The sequence below is a fragment of the Cucumis sativus genome, chromosome 7 (assembly GCF_000004075.3).
Source record: "Cucumis sativus cultivar 9930 chromosome 7, Cucumber_9930_V3, whole genome shotgun sequence".
NCBI classification, from domain to species: Eukaryota; Viridiplantae; Streptophyta; class Magnoliopsida; order Cucurbitales; family Cucurbitaceae; genus Cucumis; species Cucumis sativus.
This window is the reverse complement of record NC_026661.2, coordinates 5787554-5809136: the sequence shown is the minus strand read 5'-3', so window position 1 is coordinate 5809136 and position 21583 is coordinate 5787554. Positions and strand designations below refer to the sequence as shown.

General features: G+C 34.2%; 2 protein-coding genes across 3 annotated transcripts; one reads left to right on the top strand and one right to left on the bottom strand.

Annotated features, from left to right (window-relative positions):
- The first annotated feature begins 511 nt into the window (after positions 1-511).
- LOC101203623 (transcription termination factor MTEF1, chloroplastic) lies at positions 512-1621 on the top strand. The gene has a single exon (XM_011660627.2). The coding sequence runs from the start codon at positions 711-713 to the stop codon at positions 1557-1559; it is 849 nt and encodes a 282-aa protein (XP_011658929.1). The 5' UTR covers positions 512-710; the 3' UTR covers positions 1560-1621.
- Positions 1622-1627: 6 nt separating this feature from the next.
- On the bottom strand, positions 1628-21160 carry LOC101203376 (phospholipase A-2-activating protein). Of its 2 annotated transcripts, none has more exons than XM_031888393.1 (22): positions 21000-21160; positions 20501-20823; positions 19493-19596; positions 18539-18607; positions 17658-17718; positions 13268-13407; positions 12108-12297; positions 11722-11783; positions 11116-11204; positions 10138-10210; positions 9413-9472; positions 7959-8105; positions 7816-7854; positions 7614-7651; positions 6133-6219; positions 4704-4869; positions 4502-4576; positions 3640-3776; positions 3291-3367; positions 2454-2523; positions 2251-2316; positions 1628-2031 (listed from the first exon to the last, which is right to left on the bottom strand). In XM_031888393.1, the coding sequence occupies exons 1-22, from the start codon at positions 21057-21059 to the stop codon at positions 1891-1893; spliced, it is 2274 nt and encodes a 757-aa protein (XP_031744253.1). In that variant the 5' UTR covers positions 21060-21160; the 3' UTR covers positions 1628-1890. The 2 variants fall into 2 exon arrangements, with proteins under 2 accessions (XP_031744253.1, XP_031744254.1); XM_031888394.1 differs by having other exon boundaries at positions 2454-2495.
- Between the last annotated feature and the right edge of the window lie 423 nt (positions 21161-21583).

Below are 21583 nucleotides of genomic sequence, written 5' to 3'. Positions count from 1 at the left end.
GTAGAGATATAAAGTATTTTTGAAACATGTTTAAAACCATTCTAATTTTCCTATAAATCACCCTAAACACCTATAAAATTGATTTGGATTTGAAATTTAAATTCGGAAAGTAGCGAGATGCGTTCGTGATGAAAACAATTACCTATGAATAAAGCCTAAACCAATGTAAAACTACTCTAAACCACCTAAAACAATTATAAACTTGACTTGGAGTTGATTATGTTAAATTTTAAAGTTGCAAATATTTAGACATCTACAATATGTTTGCAAGATTAAAAACAGTAACTACCAAACTCCATAAAAATATGTATAAAATTGGTTTGATATTGGCTATTACAAGTTTGGAAATTATACGATGTTTGCTAAATACAAAAACAGAAGCTAAAAGCTTGAAAAAGCGTAAATTAAATTAGAATTTCAATTTTGAGAACTGCAAGATGAAAAATAAAATGACAGAAAACCGGCTAAAAGTAACCAAAAAAAATCTATCAAATTCACGTATAAAAACTTATAAAAAAATCATGAAAGTTCGTTTTCGACTTTTCATGTCTCTTTTGGTTCTAAAACTAACATTTTTTCAAATCCCAAATACCAATAACGGCCTATCTTTAATAATTCTCCTACTTTTTGTCACCTTTTTTCTTTTTTATCGGTGGCGATAAAAGCCGCACGGCAGCCATTGGCTCTGAAACCTTGAGAAAAACCCAGCCATGGCGGTCGGACCTCCGGTTCTCTCCCACTCATTCCTCGCCCTCTATTCTTTCTCTCACTTCACCACTCCCACTCCGACTACCAGATCTCGCCATCCTCATCTTCATCCTCCATCCATCAACTTCCGCACTTCACATCACCAAAACATCCGTTACCTCAAATCCCTGAACGTCATCGATCCCCAAACCAGGTTTCACTCTCCCGACGCCGTCCACCAAATCCTTACCACCGTCCATTTCCTCAAATCCAAGGGCTTCTCCGACTCCGATTTCCCCAGACTCGCCTTCCTCTGCCCTAACCTCTTCACTTCAAACTTCGATACCACCGACATTGCCCCCGTTTTCCAATTCCTCGCCACTGATATATCCGCTTCCCTTCAAGAATCGCGCGGATTGATCCTCCGATGCCCTAAGATTCTCTTCTCCGACGTCGAATTGTGTCTCAAGCCGACGCACAGGTTTTTGAAGCAGTTAGGGATCGAGAATCTGAAATCGCCGAGTAATTTGAATTCGCATCTTCTGAACACTCGGGTGGAGAAGCTAAGAAGCAAAATCAGATTCTTCCAGGAGATCGGATTCTCGCACGAGGAGGCGTCAAAGGTTTGTGGGAGAATGCCGGCGATGTTCGGGTACAGTGTGAAGGAGAATTTGAAGCCTAAGTACGAGTATTTCGTGAAGGAGATGGAGAGGGATTTGGAGGAATTGAAAGGGTTTCCTCAGTATTTCGGGTTTAGTTTGGAAGGAAGAATTATGCCTAGACATTTGCATTTGAAACAAAGGGGCCTTCATATTCCTCTCAATAGTATGTTGTTGTGGAGTCACAATAGGTTTTACTCTAAATGGAAATGAAATGTAACGTTATTTACAATGAAGATTTGTAATATAATGTGTATTTGTTAATTTACGTAGAATTCATCAGTCTCAAATGAACGAATAATTTACCATTTTAATAGCAAATGTCAAATACATAATGTGATAGTTATTTGATTGATTTAAAAGTATTAACATGCTTGCATCGTCTATGACTCATGAACAAAGGGGTGCCAGCACGCCTCTAAATGGGCATCGTTTTCTATCTAGTTCAGCTCCGACATTGGTATCTGTTGGACTCGATTGGTTTTAAACTACGGCAAAAAATGAAAAGCAGAACTAGTGATCTAATCAATTGAAGAGTACCAAGTCATCTTTCTTTTGTCAACAGTTCAATATCAGCTCCAACTTCAGCAATCTTGGCATCTTTCGAAATCTTTGCTTTTTGGGCAATGCTCTCTACGTCAAAGTCCAGTGCGGTTCTTTTGATATCATCGCCCCCTTCCACCATCTACGAAACAATATAGCAAAATTACATGGAATCCAACCACCAGTTCATAGGTGGCATCAGATAAATCAATCAGGCGATAGATTCAGGTGCAAAGTTTTCAGCAGATGCACGATTTCGAGTGAACAAATCAAAAGAAAAGTAATTGGATGCGATCCCTGGAAAAGGGTTTCCGAAAATATTGTAAAAGGAAATGTAAGTATCGTCGTAGTTAGAAAATACCAGAGATCCAATGGCAACCAAGGCCCTGAACTTTGAATCAGCTTCAAGATTTTCCTCTTCTGCAATCTGCCAAAAGAAATTATAGTATTCATAATGCAGGGAATCAGAAAGGTTCACAAAGAAACTCATTACACCAAAGTTATTTCAAATGGATCAAAATCTAAGAACTAAAGCAGAAAGAAATCAGAGACAGAAAAAAGTACCTCAAGTGCAGCTGAAAGAACTTGACCCTGACCATCAAGATCCTTTTCATCAATCAACAACACAGAGAAACTGAGAAGCTCACAAGAGAGAAGAAGAGTGAAGCACTCGATAGTAAGCAATCAACTTGTGCATTACTTAAGAGGAAAATATTACAGTATACTCAACCACGAAAACTGATAAATGAAGAAGATGAAGATGTAGATGAAAAACCTAGCTTTCATCACAAAAGTAAAAGAGAAGACAAAACATAGTGATTTAGAATCACTACACGCTAAGCCTCGTTTAATGATTAAAAATAAATAGTGATTTACCTAATTCTTCAAAAAAAAATATTAAGATTTGAGTTGAGACATTATGAACTAGGATTTCCTTTACAGTTGTGCTCTAAAGATATTGAAGACAATTTATAGAATAAATCAATCTTATTAACGATAATAATAGAATTAGTAATGAGGATATTAGATATCCTTGTAAAGCGAAAATTATGAGGTAAATCTTCGCGCTTTTATGTGTTATCATGTTTAATTGTCCTTTATCGTACCAATTTAGAATTTTAAAATGTTTTTAATTCACTATTTGAGGCTTACGTCTTGCCTCTTCAAGTCAAAATACCTCATGGCTGCCTTTGCTGAGTTATTTTCTATTGAATAATAGATTTTGTTTTCTTTTTTGGTCAAGAGACCAAAGTAGATTAGTTTCAATTAGAAACGAAAAGATGGATTTTGATTTCCCATGATAAACAATAAGAGTGGATCACCCAACAAGTCATAAACCTACTATTACTTAAGTTCCACTTCATCCAACATAACAAACAAAAATGAAAGGTTTAGACTTACTTGAGAATTAGTGTTGAAAAAGATAGTTGTACGGCCTTATTAGCAGATGAGTAACAACTTGAAAATGCATCAAGAATCTACAAAATTATTTAACATTAGTAGTTAAGATGCATAAAATAAGGAAACACCCCACGTCACTACAACGCATAATAAATCTATCACATAAGCACAAAGTATTTAACAAATCTATCACATAAGCACAAAGATAAATACTGAGAGTATTAGTCGAAACTTAACAAACACAAACAGAACAAACTATTATTTAACGTATTAGTTTAAATATATATCTAATCTAAAGTACACAAGTATTTCAAACAGGCAAAACTAAAATTAGGTTTAAAATTCAAACCTCACTACGATGTTTCTGCAACCAGTTGTAATACCCAGAATTCTTGAATAGATTAGCTATGAGTCGGATGCTTGTCAAAAGATTTGCAGCAATCACTGGAGCCATTGTAACCTTCTGAATCAGTTCCAGAAGAATACCTGCCAAAAATCAAGGCAAATATCAACATTAGGAAGGAATACTACAACAAAAAAAAAAACATGCATGGATCCTACTTGAAGTTTCTCATCAATTCTTCAAACTAAGGGTTTGTTTGGCAAACTAGTTTCTTGAAGTTGACCAAATAAGGGGAAAACACTTGAAAATTCTTTACAATCCAAAATGTATTTGTTTACAGGATCCTAAAATTGTTTTCAAAATGAGAAGTTCCAATAGTGTTTCTTTTTCTTTAACAAATCTAACCGTTTAGTTAAAGTTACTACTTTTAATCTTAAAATAATAATTTGTGTAGAACTTCTTATTCACGAAATGGGGTATACTCTTCATTAAAACTACAGTCCCTTGGCAATCGAAAAAGAAAAATAAGAAACATTAAGTAACAAGTGTTCGAAGTTATTGATTACTCTTCATTATCTTCATTATCTAATAATTGGTCCCCAAAATAGTTTCTACATTTTTTAAATTTAACAGAACCAAACACAATTCACGTACATAATTTTTTTTTCAGTTTTCACTCTTCCTGAATTAGTATCAAGCATTGGCCCAATTCATTCACTATTTTTTTAGTAAATAAGTTCAGAACAAGGATATGAATATTCATGACATAATTTTTATAATATAGTTCTATCTGAATCTGGATCTTGGCACTGGTACAAATTGTGAAAGGAAAGGAAAACGCAGAGCAGCCAAATCTGAATGTGATTACCATCAGAATCAATAAACTTCAAAAGCAGTATTGCTCCATCAGGGTGCAGAACAATCATCCGTAGCATGTCAATAACTGCAGAACAGCATAAGAAAAACAAGCATTTAAAATAAAAAGTTATGGGTTAAATATCAATCACTTTTTTAGCCACATGGACCAAGTTAAGGAAGGAGACATAGAAAGGGAAAAAAATTACAATTACCTGGAAACAAAGATTCACGAGGCCATGATCTGAGCAAATTCAACAACAATACAACATCAGCATCTGCAAATTTGGTAGAATGATAATGTGATGTATCCTTCAAAATTTTGACAATAGCACTAAGTCTCGAAACCTCAAGCTCTGGCAGGGCATAGTTCTTCTTTTCCTTCAAAAAGAAACAAATATAGTTAGAGAAGAAAGGTTCAATTAAATAAGTATGACAAATTTTTAAGTAACGAAATTCAAAGAAAGAATAGGTTTGCTTTCAAGTAATAAAATTGTGTTTGATCTGCCAGAATGTTGCAGAAAATGAGTGTAGAATGCTTGATACTTTTTTTTTTGGTAAAAGAAACATTCATTGATAAATGAAATCAAGGGAAAACCCAAACATCAAAAGGCAACTATGTCAGAGACTGTCAATTATTGACTAAAAAAGATAAGTTGTAATGAGCAAAAGGTGCTTTGTTTTGCACCAAGAAAATGTCATAGATAAAACTAATTTCATAAAACGATTAAAAATGGAAAACTAATTTCATAAAACGATTAAAAAAGGAAAAAAAATCACTAAGGAGCAGTATATTCCGCTCATCCCATAAACTCCAAAAGAAAAAGATAAGTTGTAATGAGCAAAAAGTACTTTGTTTTGCACCAAGAAATGTCATAGACAAAACTGTTTTCATAAAACAATTAAAAAAGGAAAACAAATCACCAGAGTGCTGTTCCATTCACCAATAAACTCCAAAAGAAAAAATATAAGTTGTAATGAGCGAAAGCTGCTTTGTTTTGCACCAAGAAAATGTTGTAGATAAAACAAATTTCATAAAACGATTAAAAGAGGAAAAAAAATCACTAAGGAGCAGTTTGTTCTGTTCACCCCATAAACTCCAAAAGAAAGTACCCATAATCAAAAGAAAGCATGCACAATACCCAACTAAACCATCTTCTTAGTTCCATCAAAAGGATAATCCAAGCCAAAGCATCCAACATAGAATTAGAGCAAATAAAAGACGAACCAAAAGAACGAAGAACAACGTTCCAAAAATTAGCAGCAAAAGGGCAATGCAGAAACAGATGAATAAGAGATTCAGATGTTGATGAGACATGCGACACCAAGAAGAAGAAGAAATATAAAGCATATGACGCTGCAAATGAATTTTTTTTTTAATCGTTTTAGGGTAAATATGAAGCTGCAAATGAAATGTTTTTTAATCTTTTGATGGTAAATATGACGCTGCAAATGAAATTTTTTTATCCTTTTAGGGTAACAATCTTTCCAAATGGCAGAATAAAGATCAGGAAAATAGTTATCCATTGCACCCACCAAATCATTCATAAGAGATTTAAGTTTAACAGTAAAGACCAGAGATGGATCAGACTGTTACACCATTGTTAAATGGAAGACAAGAAGGCCCATAGAAAAGGAACCTACCGAATCAGCAAGCAGTGCATTGTTGAACTCAACAATCTTTTTTAGTATCCCATCAAACTGAGCAACATCAAACACAAGGACCCCTTTCTGGAAAAGAATGATTTGCAGGGAAAAAAACACAGCAAAACAAATAAGTAAACCATACAAGAAAAATCGTTCAAACTACTTTAAAGATACAAGTATTAAACCAGCAACACGTTGTACAATTAACTTCAGAACTTTATAATTAATCAATATAAAGATAAATCACTATCTAAAAGATCTATTCCTTTTTTAAAAAAATGGGCGCCAATTAATAGTTAATCAAAGAGAAGATTTAAAAAAATAAGCAGATGTTACAAAAAGGGATCTCATTGCCATTGATTTGACTCAGATCGTAACTACAAGTTCGGCAAAATAGAACATCAAGAAGAAGCCAGCAATGTGTTTTGAACTGAGTTGAAATTTACAATCAAACAATGACTAGGAAATGTGAGAACAAATGATAGACCTAAAATAACCTCAATTAACTTGAATTAATAAACCAAAAAGAAAAATGTCAGCTAACAAGCCAGATGGATAAAAGCTAGGAAGCACAAATAGTGACATATGTGACATGCGAATTTAAAAAAAAAAGTAGCAAACAACATGTTGGGGACACGTTATTCTTTATTAAAAACATTAAATATATGTCGTACATATAAACATATTCTATTTTAAAACATCAAAATAACAAGTTAAACACCATAGAATTCTTGAATTTATGCATGAAGGTTTGGATGGGAATGTTTGGGTGTGAAGGTTTGGGTGTGGAGAAATGAGGGATGTCATGGCTATGGAAGGTCTATTTTTTAGGAAAAGTGTTAGAGTTAGTGGGCTTGTTGTATGTTGAAAACTCAAAGGTAGTTTTGTAATTTGTGTTACCCTACTTATTCTTTCCTTTTTCAATTGGGCTCTTGTTTCCTATTAAGTTTCCCCCGAAAACTCTCTCCCGTGGTTTTTCTCAATGTATTATGGTTTCCACGTAAATCTTGTGTTAGTTCTTTGTTGTTACTTTCAATAAAAAGAAAAGGACAGAGACAATAATAGTAACCCTAAAATGTGGGGTTGATGTTTTGTCTCCGGGCTGGGCATTTGTGTCTGGGCATGTCCGAAATTCAAAAAAAAAAATAATTGACATACCAGCGGCATGTCAGTGTCAGTGTCAGAAGTGTCTGTCAGTGCTTCTTAGGATAAAAGTGAAGGTGAAGAAAATAGACCGAGGGTTGCTACCATGGACCAACTAGCATGTAGTTCTACTAACTTATATCTGCTCTTTTAATCTCCGAGGCAAACTTTCTTAAACTAGGGTTTTGGGGGCATCCAAAGTCATACTAAAAGGGCACCCAATTGATGAAACCCTAATGGCAAAGACAGATGAGAAGGTTATCCAATCAAGTGAACATTTCTAGGAATGGTATACAAAGTAAACGATCATAATCCCCAATGACATTATACCATACCTTAGGAATGTGCTTGAAAATAGGTTTACGTGATTCAGCTGTTAAAGAAAAGGAGAATATGCAAAGATCAGAGGCTCAGAATTCATAAAGATTTACTACGAAAGACTGATTTAATGTAAACTTGAATTTGATTCTTCACACTATCCCTCCTCATCAAGAACAAAAAGAAAATGAAGCAATTGGCATCAGAAAAAGTGCATACCTGAAACATTTGAAGGCCCACCAGGCACATAAGCACTAGCTGGAAACCAAAGAAACAAAAAACAGAGAGAAAGAGATCAGTTTCAAATTCAAACAAAATAATGGTTCACATCCACACAAGTAATGTCATGGAAGGCTACTCACAGCCAGTATAAGGATCTCGAAATGATGGATCAGGGACAAAATTCTTTTTTCCAGAATTTTGAAGTATGAAGTCAACCACTTGTTGCCGATAGACAAGAGGAAGATCCTCTTTGAGAAGCCACTTGTCAGCAGCAGTATATGGATCCTCTGGAAAATTCTCACTGTTAGTTTTGTTCTAATAATCAAATATAACAGGTACATTTGCCTTCTTTTCTTAAGAAATACCATTCACTAATCACTATACTGCAACATATGAAATACTTAGATTTTCATGTGAGCGGGTGTCATGAAATCTCAAATGGAAGAAATAAATTCATCAAGGACTGGGCTGCCCCTACTGCTATTACAAAAATTCAGAGTTTCTTTGGGCCTGCAGATTTTTCTGGAAAATTCATTTGGAAGTTCAGTGGTGCTGCTCCAATTTCAGATTGCTCGACAAAGAGTAAATTAAAATGAGGCAACAGTTAACATTACAGCTTTGAAACTTGAAAAGAGAAACTGCACGCTCCCAGCTCTAGATCTACATCAGTTTTCTAAAGCATTATTGTTTAATTAAGTCATATATGCTTCCACAATTTGGATAGGAATTTAAGTCATTAGAAGGTGTCCTACAGAATTTCACAATTTGGACACGCATCTTAAACTTATCTCACAAGACAACCCGCTTGATCTAATAACATTTAGGTGCAAGAAAACTCGTAGGATATCAAATTCTAAGTAGATGACCACCATGGATTGAGGGACTGATGTAAGAAGGCTAAGGGTTAATTGGGTAATTAGGTAATATTCTAGGTTAATTCCCCTTTTACCCCAATTGTAATAGAAATCTACAAATAGGAGTCTTCTCCTCTTGTATGAAGGATATTATTCATTCTAGTAAAAAATCCATAATCTTGGCTCTTGGAGGATTTCTACTTGAGGTTACTTAGCTTACATCAGGGACTGAGCCTTTTATTAAACTCATAACCCTTATTCAATTTCAAAGCCTTCCAATTCCGTTATATAAGAATTCAACTTGAACAATATTAAGTATTGTGACAGCAGTCGGTTTGTTGGAAGCAGCTGATTTCTTCTTTTGGTTTGGGAATTTTGTAGACCCTTCTAAATTGGTTCTTCATAATTTCAAGTTCAATATTTGTGAGATGTCCTGCTGGAGGTGTTTCTTCTTTTATTTCGGGTCTGTTAGAGTTAAAGCCATTCAGAATGTGTGTTCATCTTGGGATATGTGTTAAATTGGAATGTTTTTTTTTCTTCAGAGTTTGTCTTTATGATGGAATTTGATTCTAGCCTTGTATTGGCGAGTTTGTAGTTTTTATTTTGTTTCCCCCCATGTACTTGGAGTCTCTTTCATTATATCAATGAATAGTCTTGTTTTCGTTTCAAAAAAGAAAAAAATATTGTGACAGAAGAATAAATTACTTCAAAATAAATGGAAAATGCAGTAAAAAAGTCACCTGCTAAATTGTAAGGCAGTTTGCGAATAGGCTCACCATCTCCAATGTCAACATCAAACACTGAGAAACAATTTGAAAGATCGGTTAAATGAGCATATCGAATAAGCAAATGTCATTGATGCATGACATTGAAGAAATAAAATGAAAAGGCAGGTTAAAGATGAATTCATCATTCTTTGGGCTTGACATCCTCATTTTGTTTTATATTTTTTTATTCACCAAGTCATTAAATTCAATAAAAATGCATTTAGCAATTTTTTAAAAAAAATTGTTTTAGATTTTGTAACAATAGTTTTATGTTTTTAGTATATCTACATTATTAATGTGAAGTTTTATAATGCAATATTGCATTAAAAAAGAAAACTTTCATTAATATAGTATTACATACTGAACTATGAACTAAATTCATTTTTGTTTAATTAAAATATGTATATTTGAATATATTATAATCTATATGATATTGTTAAATAATAATTATACAAAATTAAAAACATTAAGTTCGGTGACTATTTTTATGATTTTATAAATATACCATTAAACACATTTTGAACAACAGATTAAGTTGGCTCTAGTTACTAAATTTGCCAAAACACATCCGGCAACACTAAAAACATAAAATGTTTTTTTTTATTGAATCCCTTATTTTCAATTAATTTTTTCAGATCACTACCCAAACACACCCTTATAAAATGAAATTAATGTTACTAAATAAATAAAATGCTGACCATAATCATATTCAACTCCATCAAGAACAGGTTTCCTCCCACCATCGTCAGGTCCATCAACAACTTCACCAATCTACAAAAGAATATATATAAACCATGCTCCAATTTTTATAAAATAATTCAGTTGGTAGGAAAGCCCATATGCACCAAGTTCAAATATAGAACTTGCTTCTTACTGAAAAAATAATGATTATGGGATTTGCTAGAAGAGTATCCAACATTCGAAGTAAATGAATGATTACAAAATGATCGTTTCCTCAATTTGAAGAAAAACAACAAAAAAGAAAAGAAGGATAAAAGTAGAAAACAGAAGTAAATGAATAATTATAAAATGATCGTTTCTTACATTTGAAGAACAAAAAAGAAAAGGATAAAAATTAAAAAAAACAAACTTTCTTTTTGAAATTCTGAAAGAATCCAAAAAGAACTTTAAAATGTGCAGCCAAGAAAGGAGGACAAAGAAGGGCTCCCATAAAAAATTTTAAAAAAAAAGCATATTTTTTTTAAAATGAGGTTAAACTCAACACAGCCTCGAAGCAAAAGGAAAGGCGTTAAACATAACACAGGCCGGCAAATACTCCCGCTAACTCTCAAACCCTCTAAAAGTTCCCTCATTCCTCTCAACCATTGTGATATATTGAATAAAGAAAAAAGAAAACTGAAATCAAAAAGCAAAAGAATCAATGAATGGTCTTAATTGAGAACTTGGGTAAAGGGGGGTTTTATCGAATTTGAAAGTGGGAACTCCTTTATTTGATGCAACTACTTGAGCCGGATGAAAAGAAACTCTCATGTCCGATTTTGAAAGAGGAACATTGTATAGTATATAACATATATTCAATGAAAGAAAAGAACCTTGTCTATCATAAGACAACCAATCGAATATTTGCCAAAGACATGAAGAGGTGTGGACAACAAGTTTACAAAAGGAAACAGATGTACATTGCTCGTATAGAGACACTCCATAACCAAGTTTACCTTATCCCATTTGTAATCTTTTAAATTCCATGAATAAGCAACACCATTATCTCCCTCTCTGATAACTTTTGTCTGTCCATTGCTGGTTCCTGATGTCAGGATGAGTAGAATATGTTAATAATCCTATCAATGTCGCTGAACACAAAAACTACCCCAAATGGTTTAAGCTCAAGGGGAAAAGAATTTTTTCTATATTTTTTAACTACTATTAGCAAGACGTCCTAGTTTGTACAAACAATTCATTAGGCTATTGTATACTTTATGAAACAAAAAAATTATATAGCATTAAGAATCTACAATATATAATCCAAAATGCAATATTTGAACATTTCACTTGTGATGCAAAAGTAGAGTGAACTTCATGAATCCGACAGGTCATGGAGAGAGTAACTTAGCTATTATCCACATTTGCAATTATAAAATCGTCACCCATCCAACCATCATGGGTTGACCTAGTGGTAAAAAAGGAGACATGGTCTCAATAACCAACTATTGCCACCCGTCCACTTTGCAACAAAGATTCAAGAAATTAAGGGGTAAAAGGAAAAAGGTATAGAAGCGGACAGCATCTTGGCTTCTTATTAAAATGGAATAGTGTAACCAGACCTGGAATTTGTAAAGCATCCATCCCGGGTAATTCTTCCAATTTCAATCCTCCAACCCTCTTCCTAACACAAGTAAATTAGAGACAACTTATCAAATAGAAGACCAACAGTCAACATAGGAATAAAAGTGCACATTATCATGAGGTACAAACAAATAAATTAAAGATGCATATAAGTCGCTAAAATCATACTCAGAATCATATGGGAGGCAGACTTACAGAATATATTCTATACTGACATTATATTACATATGCTCAGAATCATGCTTCTGCCTCAAAAAGTCAAAATAAGCTAGAGAGAGAGAGAGAAAAGGAGAGATGAACAAAAGGATTTTGGAACTTCCTCTTTGTGTGTGTGTGTGTGTGTGTGGCAGCTGTTGAGGGGCACCTCTTCAACTTATACTGAGACAGTCTGGAAGCAAATGACTCCAATTCTTGGGGATCAGCAATTCTTTCCTGTTCTGCAGTCCAGACACGTACTACTCCATCTGAACAAGCTGTGACAATATCTCCATTTTCCAAAAACTTGGCATCCCAAACGCAACCAGGATGCTCAATGCTCTGGACACAAATTCCATCTGCAACAAAATAATCCAACTTCGTGATACTAAAATGCTATTAGGGTTTAAGGTTTATAAATAATTATAGTATAATAAACAGATTTCAAATTTAAAAATCAAGCTATAAAAAATAAACCCACTCTCTAAGCTTAAAGAAATTCAATTCAACACATAAAATTTAGCTAACTTCAACACCTTCAGGGCTTCACCATTCCTTCGCCTTTCCACTAAAAGTTAGTCATCTCTTCCCAACCAAATGCTCCATCGAACAGACTTCAAATATATAGAGAAACATTTCTTATCAATACATGAAAGGTTCAACTCACAAACTCGATTCGGCCACAGTGAAGGATCTTAAACGAAGCTCAGTATCTAAGGATTATGATAGAACACCACAGCAGTGTTCGTATATGTTGATATAATATGGAAACTTACACGAATGATTGAGACTCTTCGTGGATCAATAGAGTATTGATCATGATTACAGATTCAAAGCAAAAATTACTCAAACTAATAGCAACCAAATAAAAGACTCAAGAACAATTCAAAGATGAACCTGGACACTCTGCTTTCCCTCTCTCAAGGAGTAATGCAGATTTCCTTCCTCAAAAGTTCCATACCCCCGCCCTCCGTAACTTCCCTTCTTTTATCTCTTTCCTCTAACTAACTCCCGGCCCTACCAAAGTGGTCCCCCTCTCTATTATTTCCCACCTTCATCGTTACGTGGGTTATTAGTTTTACCTTCATCATCACGTGTGTTATTATTTTTATTTCTCCTACTATATTTAAATATCAGCGGGGGCCTAACGGATTATGAATTAGATTTTATTCTTTTAGATTGGAGTCCCGTTTTTGTAGCTTACTGCGATCCTTTTGGCGAAGTTCTTTAATCCTCTAGTAAATATTTAACTTTCTTTATTAAAAAAAAAAGGAAGAAGAAGAAAGGAATAACAAAAACTGACAAACTCCTATAGATAGAAGTATTAACCTTTCCATATCTTTGCTGAACAATCTTCACTCCCACTAACAATGAGTCCGGAAGCATGTGAATCCACTGAATACACAATGGAAGTGTGACCAACCATCTCCATCAATGTTTCACCACTTAGTGCCCATAACCTAATGGAACTGCCGGAATGGAAAAGAAAATCAAAGTCAACTTCCTAATTCATTCAATATTCTAATATAAAGAATATAACAAATAGTCCTCCCATGTGAAATGAAAAGAGGTTCTACAGATTCAGAGAAGGCAATAGAAATCACTCATTTTAATATCATTTAATATTTCATCAACAACCTATAGAGTTTATTACTTTATTTCTTTCCTACTAAAGAAGCTCTAATTTATTACTCTAGGAATGGTCCTTTCTAACTTATATACAGGTAACAGAAAATAAATTGAAGAAATACTCTGAGCTTTCCCATTTAGAAATCCGAATGAGCAAAGACTAAAGTCTTCCCGGGATTCTTAGGATGCCAAACTCCTCTCATTGGATAGACATCAATATATCTGTTGTATTCAGAAGCTACCTTGGATAACCTTGCTTCCTCAGTATATAAACATAAATATATTTGTTGTATTAAATCAAAAATAAAAGAATGAAACCAATTCCAAAAATTTCTTCAAAAATATGCTGGGAAGAGTTGTTGTTGTTTAAATACTTGGTCCTTTGAAGGTCGAAATTACAATGTAACTTTTCACATATTCATGAAAAGTTATGATTCTTATTCTGAAAGAATGAAACTTCAAACTAGTTCCTAAAGGCAGTATTTTTAGCTGATGTGGCAATTTGGGATTAGCCATGTACGGTTGCATTCCTCAATGTGAGTGATAATCAAAACCCAAACTCCCTCAAAGGAATTAGGAATTATTTTGTACAGTAACTCCATTTTTACCAACTTGCGACATAAAACTATCTAGGGGTTCATGGGTTGGGGTAAGTAAACTTTTGGACCCAACCCAACAAGTCTTTTTATCATTAAGTTTTCTTCATTTTTATGTCAATTGGTGTGTATTTTATAAGCTTTGAGAGAAGAAACTTAATATAAATGTATGCTTGGACAGAACCCCATCATTTAGCCTCAATTTTCACAATGTAGAGGTATAGAATTGAGAGAGGTTATTTTATTTCCTTAAAATTACTCCCCAATTGTTAATCTATGATTAACTTTTGCTATAAAAAATTAGTCCTTATATCTCTCCTCTAGAAATTTGATAAACATATTAATCAGGCGTCTTTTTCTGAAAAACAGTTGTTCATATTTTTTTTTTTTTGAATCAGAGACAACCCTCTTGATTAAAGATATAAGTAAATGAGGCTAATGCTCAAACTATAGGAGAATTATACTAAGAGTAAGAGCGAAAAGAATGACCAAAACAAAAGTACAGACAAATTGAACAAAACAATCAAAACCCTGAGCAAACAATAGAAAACTGAGAACAAAGCGAACTTAAAACCTTCCAACAAGAAGCCCAAAATCAGCTGGAAATTGCAGACAAAAAACTTCAGACTGGATGGAAGGAAACACCAAGGGAGAGCTAACAGCAATGCAGCTTTGTTGAAAAAATATCCCTCCCAAGTCGTCCTTCGATCTTGAGTGAGTGACTAGAACCAGAATATTTCATAAGAACTTTAGAGGGCCAAAACAATAAAAGCATCCGTCGAACCTCATGTGATCCACTAAGACAAACCTAAAAGATAATTGACTGAAAAACCAAGATCAAGTTATTCTGTACTCAAACCAAAATAGTTCCACATTTCTCAACAATTGACTTCAAGCGATCTGGAACTTCACATTGCTGAGCTTGTGAGGGAAATAAAGAGGCTTGTTTATCAGTAATTAAATCCTCCCTTGTCTGAAAGCGGTATTAAGAACAGATTCTAGAGGATCCTTAATCGACTGGTCATCCTTCTCCGTTGTTTTTGGCAAATGATCAGCTTCCTCGCTGCTCACGCTAAAAGGAGTCAAAATTTGATACTCTACTCTTCTTTTTTTATGAAGAGATTGGAGTTTGGGTAGGAGAACTTCTCACCGCCCTCCTTATATGGATCAAGAAATCATAATGGAATCAAATGAAGAAGTTGAAGAGATGCGATGCTTGAAAGTTGAAGAGTTATTTTGGCAATCCAAAAGTCATGATATTAAATGTTTAAGGAATAATGTATTTATGTGCTTTTCATTTATTATGGTAGTTGAAAAGGCATAGAATTAAATGTTGTGACATTCATTTCATATTTTAATTAGTATAAATAGGGTTGTAATATCCACATTTTAGATAATAGGAATTTGGATGAATGAAATCTGAAAATTCTAGAATGTAGAATTTTGGTCTTTGTGTGTTCTTGTGATAGAATGCACAAATATTTGGAGCATTCAAGTGAGGATTGATTTTCCTTGCTTGTGGAGTGCTTTGAAGATCAAGGGTTGATGGGAGTTTCAAAACTTTGTCTGATCCTTGGTTTCTTAGATCATCTAAGTAACTTGAATCTAGCCTTTCTTAGGGGTTGAAATCAAATCGGTTTCGGAGCTGTTGGGGTTGTGTTCTTCGAGTCTTGTTGTTTAACATGGTTCTCAAATAATTGCCTTTGACCACCTTCCTACATTGTACCCTACTAACACTGATTTTAGAAGTATTTGGGAAAACTGCTCTAACCATAAACCTTGTAAAGATTACCACATTGTTAATAATTTTCTCTTCAAGGTGATGTTTTGTGTGTTCCTCATACATCTTCAAGAGAAGCAATAATTAAAGAAGCACACTCCACTCTAGTGGATTAGTAGGACATTTTGGCCGAGACAAAACTTGGGCTGCGATCAGCTCTAAATTCTTTTGGCCACAACTCAATAGGGATTACTAACTTCATCAAAAGATGCTCTATTTGCCAAACAGCTAAAGGTAATTCTCAAAATACAGGTTTGTGCACTCCTTTACCTATTCCTTCTACTATTTGGGAGGACTTAGCTATGGATTTTGTTTTAGGCTTACCTAGAGCTCAAAGGGGTCATGATTCTGTCTTTGTAGTAGTAGATCGCTTAAGTAAAATGGTCCATTTCGTCCCTTGTAAAAAAACTTTTAATGCTTTGAATATATAGCTAACGTTTTTTCGAGAAATTGTTAGATTACATGGAATCCCTAAAACTATAATGTCAAATCGAGATGTAAAGTTCTTGAGTCATTTTTGGAGATCCCTATGGAAGAAATTCAACACCAACCTTCTCTTTAGTACCGCCAGCACTCACAAACTGACGGCCAAACAGAGGTGACCAACTGAACTCTTGGCAACCTCATCCGGTGTCTTAGTGGGATAAGCCTAATCAGTGGGACTTAGCTTTACCTCAAGCAGAATTCGCCTTCAACCACATGGCAAATCGCTCAACAGGGAAGTCCCCAGTTGAGGTTGTATATACTAGTCTCCCTCGGTTCACTTTTGATTTAGCTAATCTACCTTCTATTATTGATGTCAGTATGGAGGCTGAACGTATTTCCAAGCTACACCAAGAAGTCAAGAGTCATCTAGAGCTTGCTAATGACTCCTACAAAACAGCCGCCAACTCTCACAAACGCTTTAAGGAATATCAAGTAGGTGACCTAGTTATGGTTTACCTTCGAAAGTCAAGACTACCTGCTGGTCATCATTCCAAAATGACCAACAAGCGCATGGGTCCATTTCAAATATTGGAAAGACTCAGCCCCAATGCCGAGTAGATCCTCCAGCAAACATGAGAATCAGCCTTGTCGCCTTACTATGCACCAGATTCCTTCTCTTTAGCTCCCTAAACTTCACTCGAGGTCGAGTTTTATCCTAAGGGAGGGGTTTGATGTAGAACATCCTCCTTTCTTGATGTTTCTTAAAGTTCTGTAGCTAATCCTTGAGTATCTTGAATTACCATTCTTGTATTTTAGGATTAGTTATTCTTTAGTTAAAACTTGTGTATCTTGAATTACTAATCTTGTAACTTGAGTTAGTAACTAACTCAACTCCAAGTTAGTTCTACAATAACTAACTTTTAACAACTCTTGTAAACTTCTCCTCTCATTAATAAATCATCATCAAAGTATTATTCCTAAAAATTCCTAAGCTTTGCAATTACTGCATCATATCACCAACCAAATGAAATAAGTCCGACTGACGAACCAAAATGGATATTTAACTTAAATTCATTCATAACTTATGTGAATGAAAATACTATTTTGACAAAAGAAAAATAAGAGATATATTGTATCTTTGCAGTTATTTAGCATGTTTATTTGCATAATCTGATGGTTTTTGAATAATAATGGTATAATTCTTTTGAAGAATTATAACCTTCAAAGAAAAAGAATAAAAATCCAAAGAAGAATAAGAATATACACTGATAAATAGGTATAGGTTTACCCATCATGAGATGCAGACAGTACTCCCAGATCGGACATCACTGATAAACTTCGAACAGTATCTATAAAATGTAAACAAAACACATATGGTAATGTTGTTTGCATGATCAAGTTTTCTAGATAAAAGAAGTATGAATAAGATTGGTATAAATATATCAGTTGATGCAAATAAATCATGGGCCAAACAGGAAAACAAAATATACTCGATAGTCTTGTCTACTATCCTTTAAAACTCTTAAAATATTTTGAAAACTTCAGAGATCATAATGTGTAGTATATAACTTAAGAAAGGTAGGTTGTGACAGCTGGAATTCGTAGCCAGAAATTCCAGATTGAAATAGACACTTCTACAATTGATCTTTCAAGTTGAGTTCCATGTCCTAATACAAAAGCAGTGACTTAAAGATAGATTTACAAAATGCTGCTTCCATGAAATAAGAAGAAAGTTTATGTCAATTATAGGAGAAGGACGAATGAGTATAATTTATTAAAGTTATAACCGAAAGAGTGGTGGAGCTTTTAAAAATTTGATGTTAAAAAAATAGAAACGTTTAGAGCAAGCTTTGGTCATAAAAAACCTCAGAAATAAATATCAGATCAAATACCCATGGGCCATGGCAATCCTTATAACATTACTCCTGCAGTTAAACCTCAATCCAAAAGTCTGATGAGAAAGCATTCATCACAATTTATATGGAAAAAATCAAATTTCATCAATTTACTCGAGATAAGAACACCAAAAAATAATGCAGCATATGCAGAAAGACAAAACTGAAGGTACTATAGCTCCCAATGATATAAGATTAAAAAAAAATCCACCACTTGCAACTTAAAAGTCAAATACATACACATGCACTCATGAGGGGGATGGAAGAAGTAGACCTGTATGTCCTAAAAGTGTCTTCAAACATGTTTTCCCTCTCCAAAGCTTCAAACTTGCATCACTTGAACCTAGACACGAACAGACCCAATATCATATGTATTATGTCTGAGCCTAAGATGAAGTCAAATACTTTTGAAGCCATGCATAAGAATAACAAAGTAAATAACTTATACTAAAAGACTTTTCATGTGGACGAATGAAGAACAAATGACAAATGAAGAACTTCCCAATGGTTCTAATTTAAGTAAACATACGAAAGAGAGGTAAACAGACAAAAAGCCCTCTGGCATTAAAAAAATGTGTGTAACAGAACCAATGAAAAACATAGTTGAGGCAATGGGGAGTCTCCTCTTCTCTTCTCTTTTTGGTTAGAAAAAACTTGTCTTTCTAACCTTTGATTCACTTCAATATCCTCTTATAAACAAAAGAATAGAAGAAGATTTTCTCAGCTAATCTCAGAGTTCAAATACCCATCTACCAAGATCCTTACTGTTTAAGATGAAGTATTTGTCTCTATTCTTATCTTGGATGATCCCAGAAACAAAATGATCTAACACGAACCAATCAGATAGGAAAGGTGAGAATGGCCACCTCCTCGCTCCTCTATTGGATGGAGAATACTTACTCATTCCAATAATTCCATATTCAGATGTTCTCTCTTTAAAGGCCATAAAAATTGTCTTCATCGTGAATCTTTGTGACAAATTAAAATATCAAAATGGTTAAAAGAGACCAATTGTATACAAATAATAACTGCGATGAAAAGTGAAGAAAACGCGGTAGTCCAATAATATCAAATTGTAGATTGCACCAATATCATTTGGTGTGAAACATAACATAAATGTTGCTCAATCAACGCTCAATCATAATGAAAGCACTCACGAATTTGAAACAGCAGAGCTTATCTAAATTATAACTCAGACAAACTCCAGTCCCCCCATTTGAAGTAGTACCTGTGACCAGCACGCCTGATGGAAGCTTTATAACTGATTGAATTGCAGCATTGTGAGCACCCCAAAACTCCAACACTTGGCCATTTCTCCATCGCCTTAAAGTACTGGAGTAAAGAAGCAAATATCGCACGTTTATTCTTGTATAAAGTAAGTATAAGGCCAGAAGCACTAAGCAGAAAACCTAGTTCACCAAAAAGATGTGCACTAACGAAAAATCAGCTTCAGTTTTGGTCAAAATTAAAATTAGAACCTTCTTCATGCACAAATATTTTTTAAAAGAAAAAAAAGAAAACAAAAAATTCAGTGATAGATGAAAGTGCCATCAATCCCAAATGAAGTAAGATACAAAAATGCCTTCCAATGGGTAGAAGGGTACAAAGCATGGTACTGCTATAACTACAAAAGAATCTGTAAGGTCCTGCACAGAAATAAAAGTAACTTCTATTAAGTATGAATGAAAACACAAGAGAAACAGCCCAGCTGTAAAACGTAAATGGCCTGAGCAAGAGCTTGCAAAACAAAAACCAAAGTTGCAATGCAATCTTTTTTTCTCTTTTTTACAACTAACATTGTTTATTTTGAGCTAATGCTCAAGATTTCATCAAGCGTACTTATCTCGTATACGCTTGATTTGAAGGACTAAGCAGGAAAAGTAAAAGAAACCCAAACGAGGGTTGTCAAACAAGGTTAATAATCCTACAGCTTGCCAATGTTGAGAGTAAATTTGTGCATGGTCTAACATAATTACACGAATAGTCGGTGATGTCGCGAACTAGCTAATTGAGAGAGAACCCATATTAAAACCCCTTCGAAGTATAATAATAATAATAATAATAATAATTTTAACAAAAAAAATGGGTACTTACTATAGAACACCCTATCGTGCAAGAACATCGACATTTCAAACTGAGTATGTTGATATAAATCTTATAATGCATACATTTTGCAACACCTTGTAAATTCTACTCCTATACCCAGATGAAGATCACAACTAGGGAACTAAATTACCAGTCAACAGAGGATGACACGATATCACCATTATCCAACGTAATGCCAGTAACTTGCTGTTGATGGCCCTTAAGAGTCTGCACCTTCTCACCCGTCCTCAGGTCCCAAACAATGACGAGTGTATCCATTCCACCAGACACAATTCCCCCCTCCGGAAACTCCTCATCTGGCGAAATCCAAGCCAAAGGACCCACAAAACTCGTATGTCCCAGCAAGATTTTCGATTCTACATACTTCCGTCCATCCGAATTCCAAAACCGCACAGTTTTGTCCCTCGACGAAGTGGCAATTCCCTCATTTCCGCAAACGCAAATTCCACGAACCTAATCATACAAGTTCAGTAAGATTAAGGCCAGACTCAACATCCAACAAACGCCCAATTCAAATCAATTTGAAAATGTTAAGAGAAGATTGTGCAAACAAATGCTGGAGTTCGAAATTGTTGCAAACTACGAAAGCAACTAACAGGTTAGAGATAAATGAGTAATTCATCTCTTACGTCGTCCTCGTGGCCAGTGAGCTCGCACCGCAATTTGTAGCCACTGTGGCCCGTCTCCATAGCAGCCTGAGACGGACGCGGGAGGAATCAGAGTTGGCTTGATAGAGAAGAAGTCTCTTTTCCCCACTTATATAAATAGTTGAGGCTTTTTCGACCTACAAATAAGTTGTAGAGTTGGCGTATCATTCCTTTTCGGATGGTTTGATCTAAACAGAGTTTAATTTAGAGATAAATGTGATCAAGGGAAAAAAAATTGCATAACAAACTAAAAATAGCAAATTTATAGCAAACTATTAGACTTCTTTGACTTCTTTTTTTTTTTAACCGATTATACCTTCATATTTTTAACCATTTATACCTTGTATATTGAAAAATATTAAATAATAAAATTATCAATTTGAATTCTTTTATACCATTAGTATCTCTAACATAAATTCAATATTTTTTAATTTTTATATTTCAAAATATTTATAAAATTAAATTAAATTTAAATATATGCTTAATAACAATTTGAACACTTTTTATATTTTCAGTCTATTTTAAACTATAGGTACAGTTTTGTGGGTTAAAATGAATATAACCTA

What these genes read in the sequence shown, in the direction of transcription:
- LOC101203623 (XM_011660627.2), top strand. Translation starts at nt 711, where the DNA reads ATGGCGGTCGGACCTCCGGTTCTCTCCCACTCATTCCTCGCCCTCTAT.
- LOC101203376 (XM_031888393.1), bottom strand. Translation starts at nt 21,059, where the DNA reads ATGGAGACGGGCCACAGTGGCTACAAATTGCGGTGCGAGCTCACTGGC. An exon ending in AAGATTACAAATGGGATAAG is followed by an intron (nt 10,211 to 11,115) that starts GTAAACTTGGTT and finishes ATTCTTTTGTAG; the next exon opens with ATTGGTGAAGTTGTTGATGG. An exon ending in TGCAGAAACATCGTAGTGAG is followed by an intron (nt 3,368 to 3,639) that starts GTTTGAATTTTA and finishes ATAATTTTGTAG; the next exon opens with ATTCTTGATGCATTTTCAAG.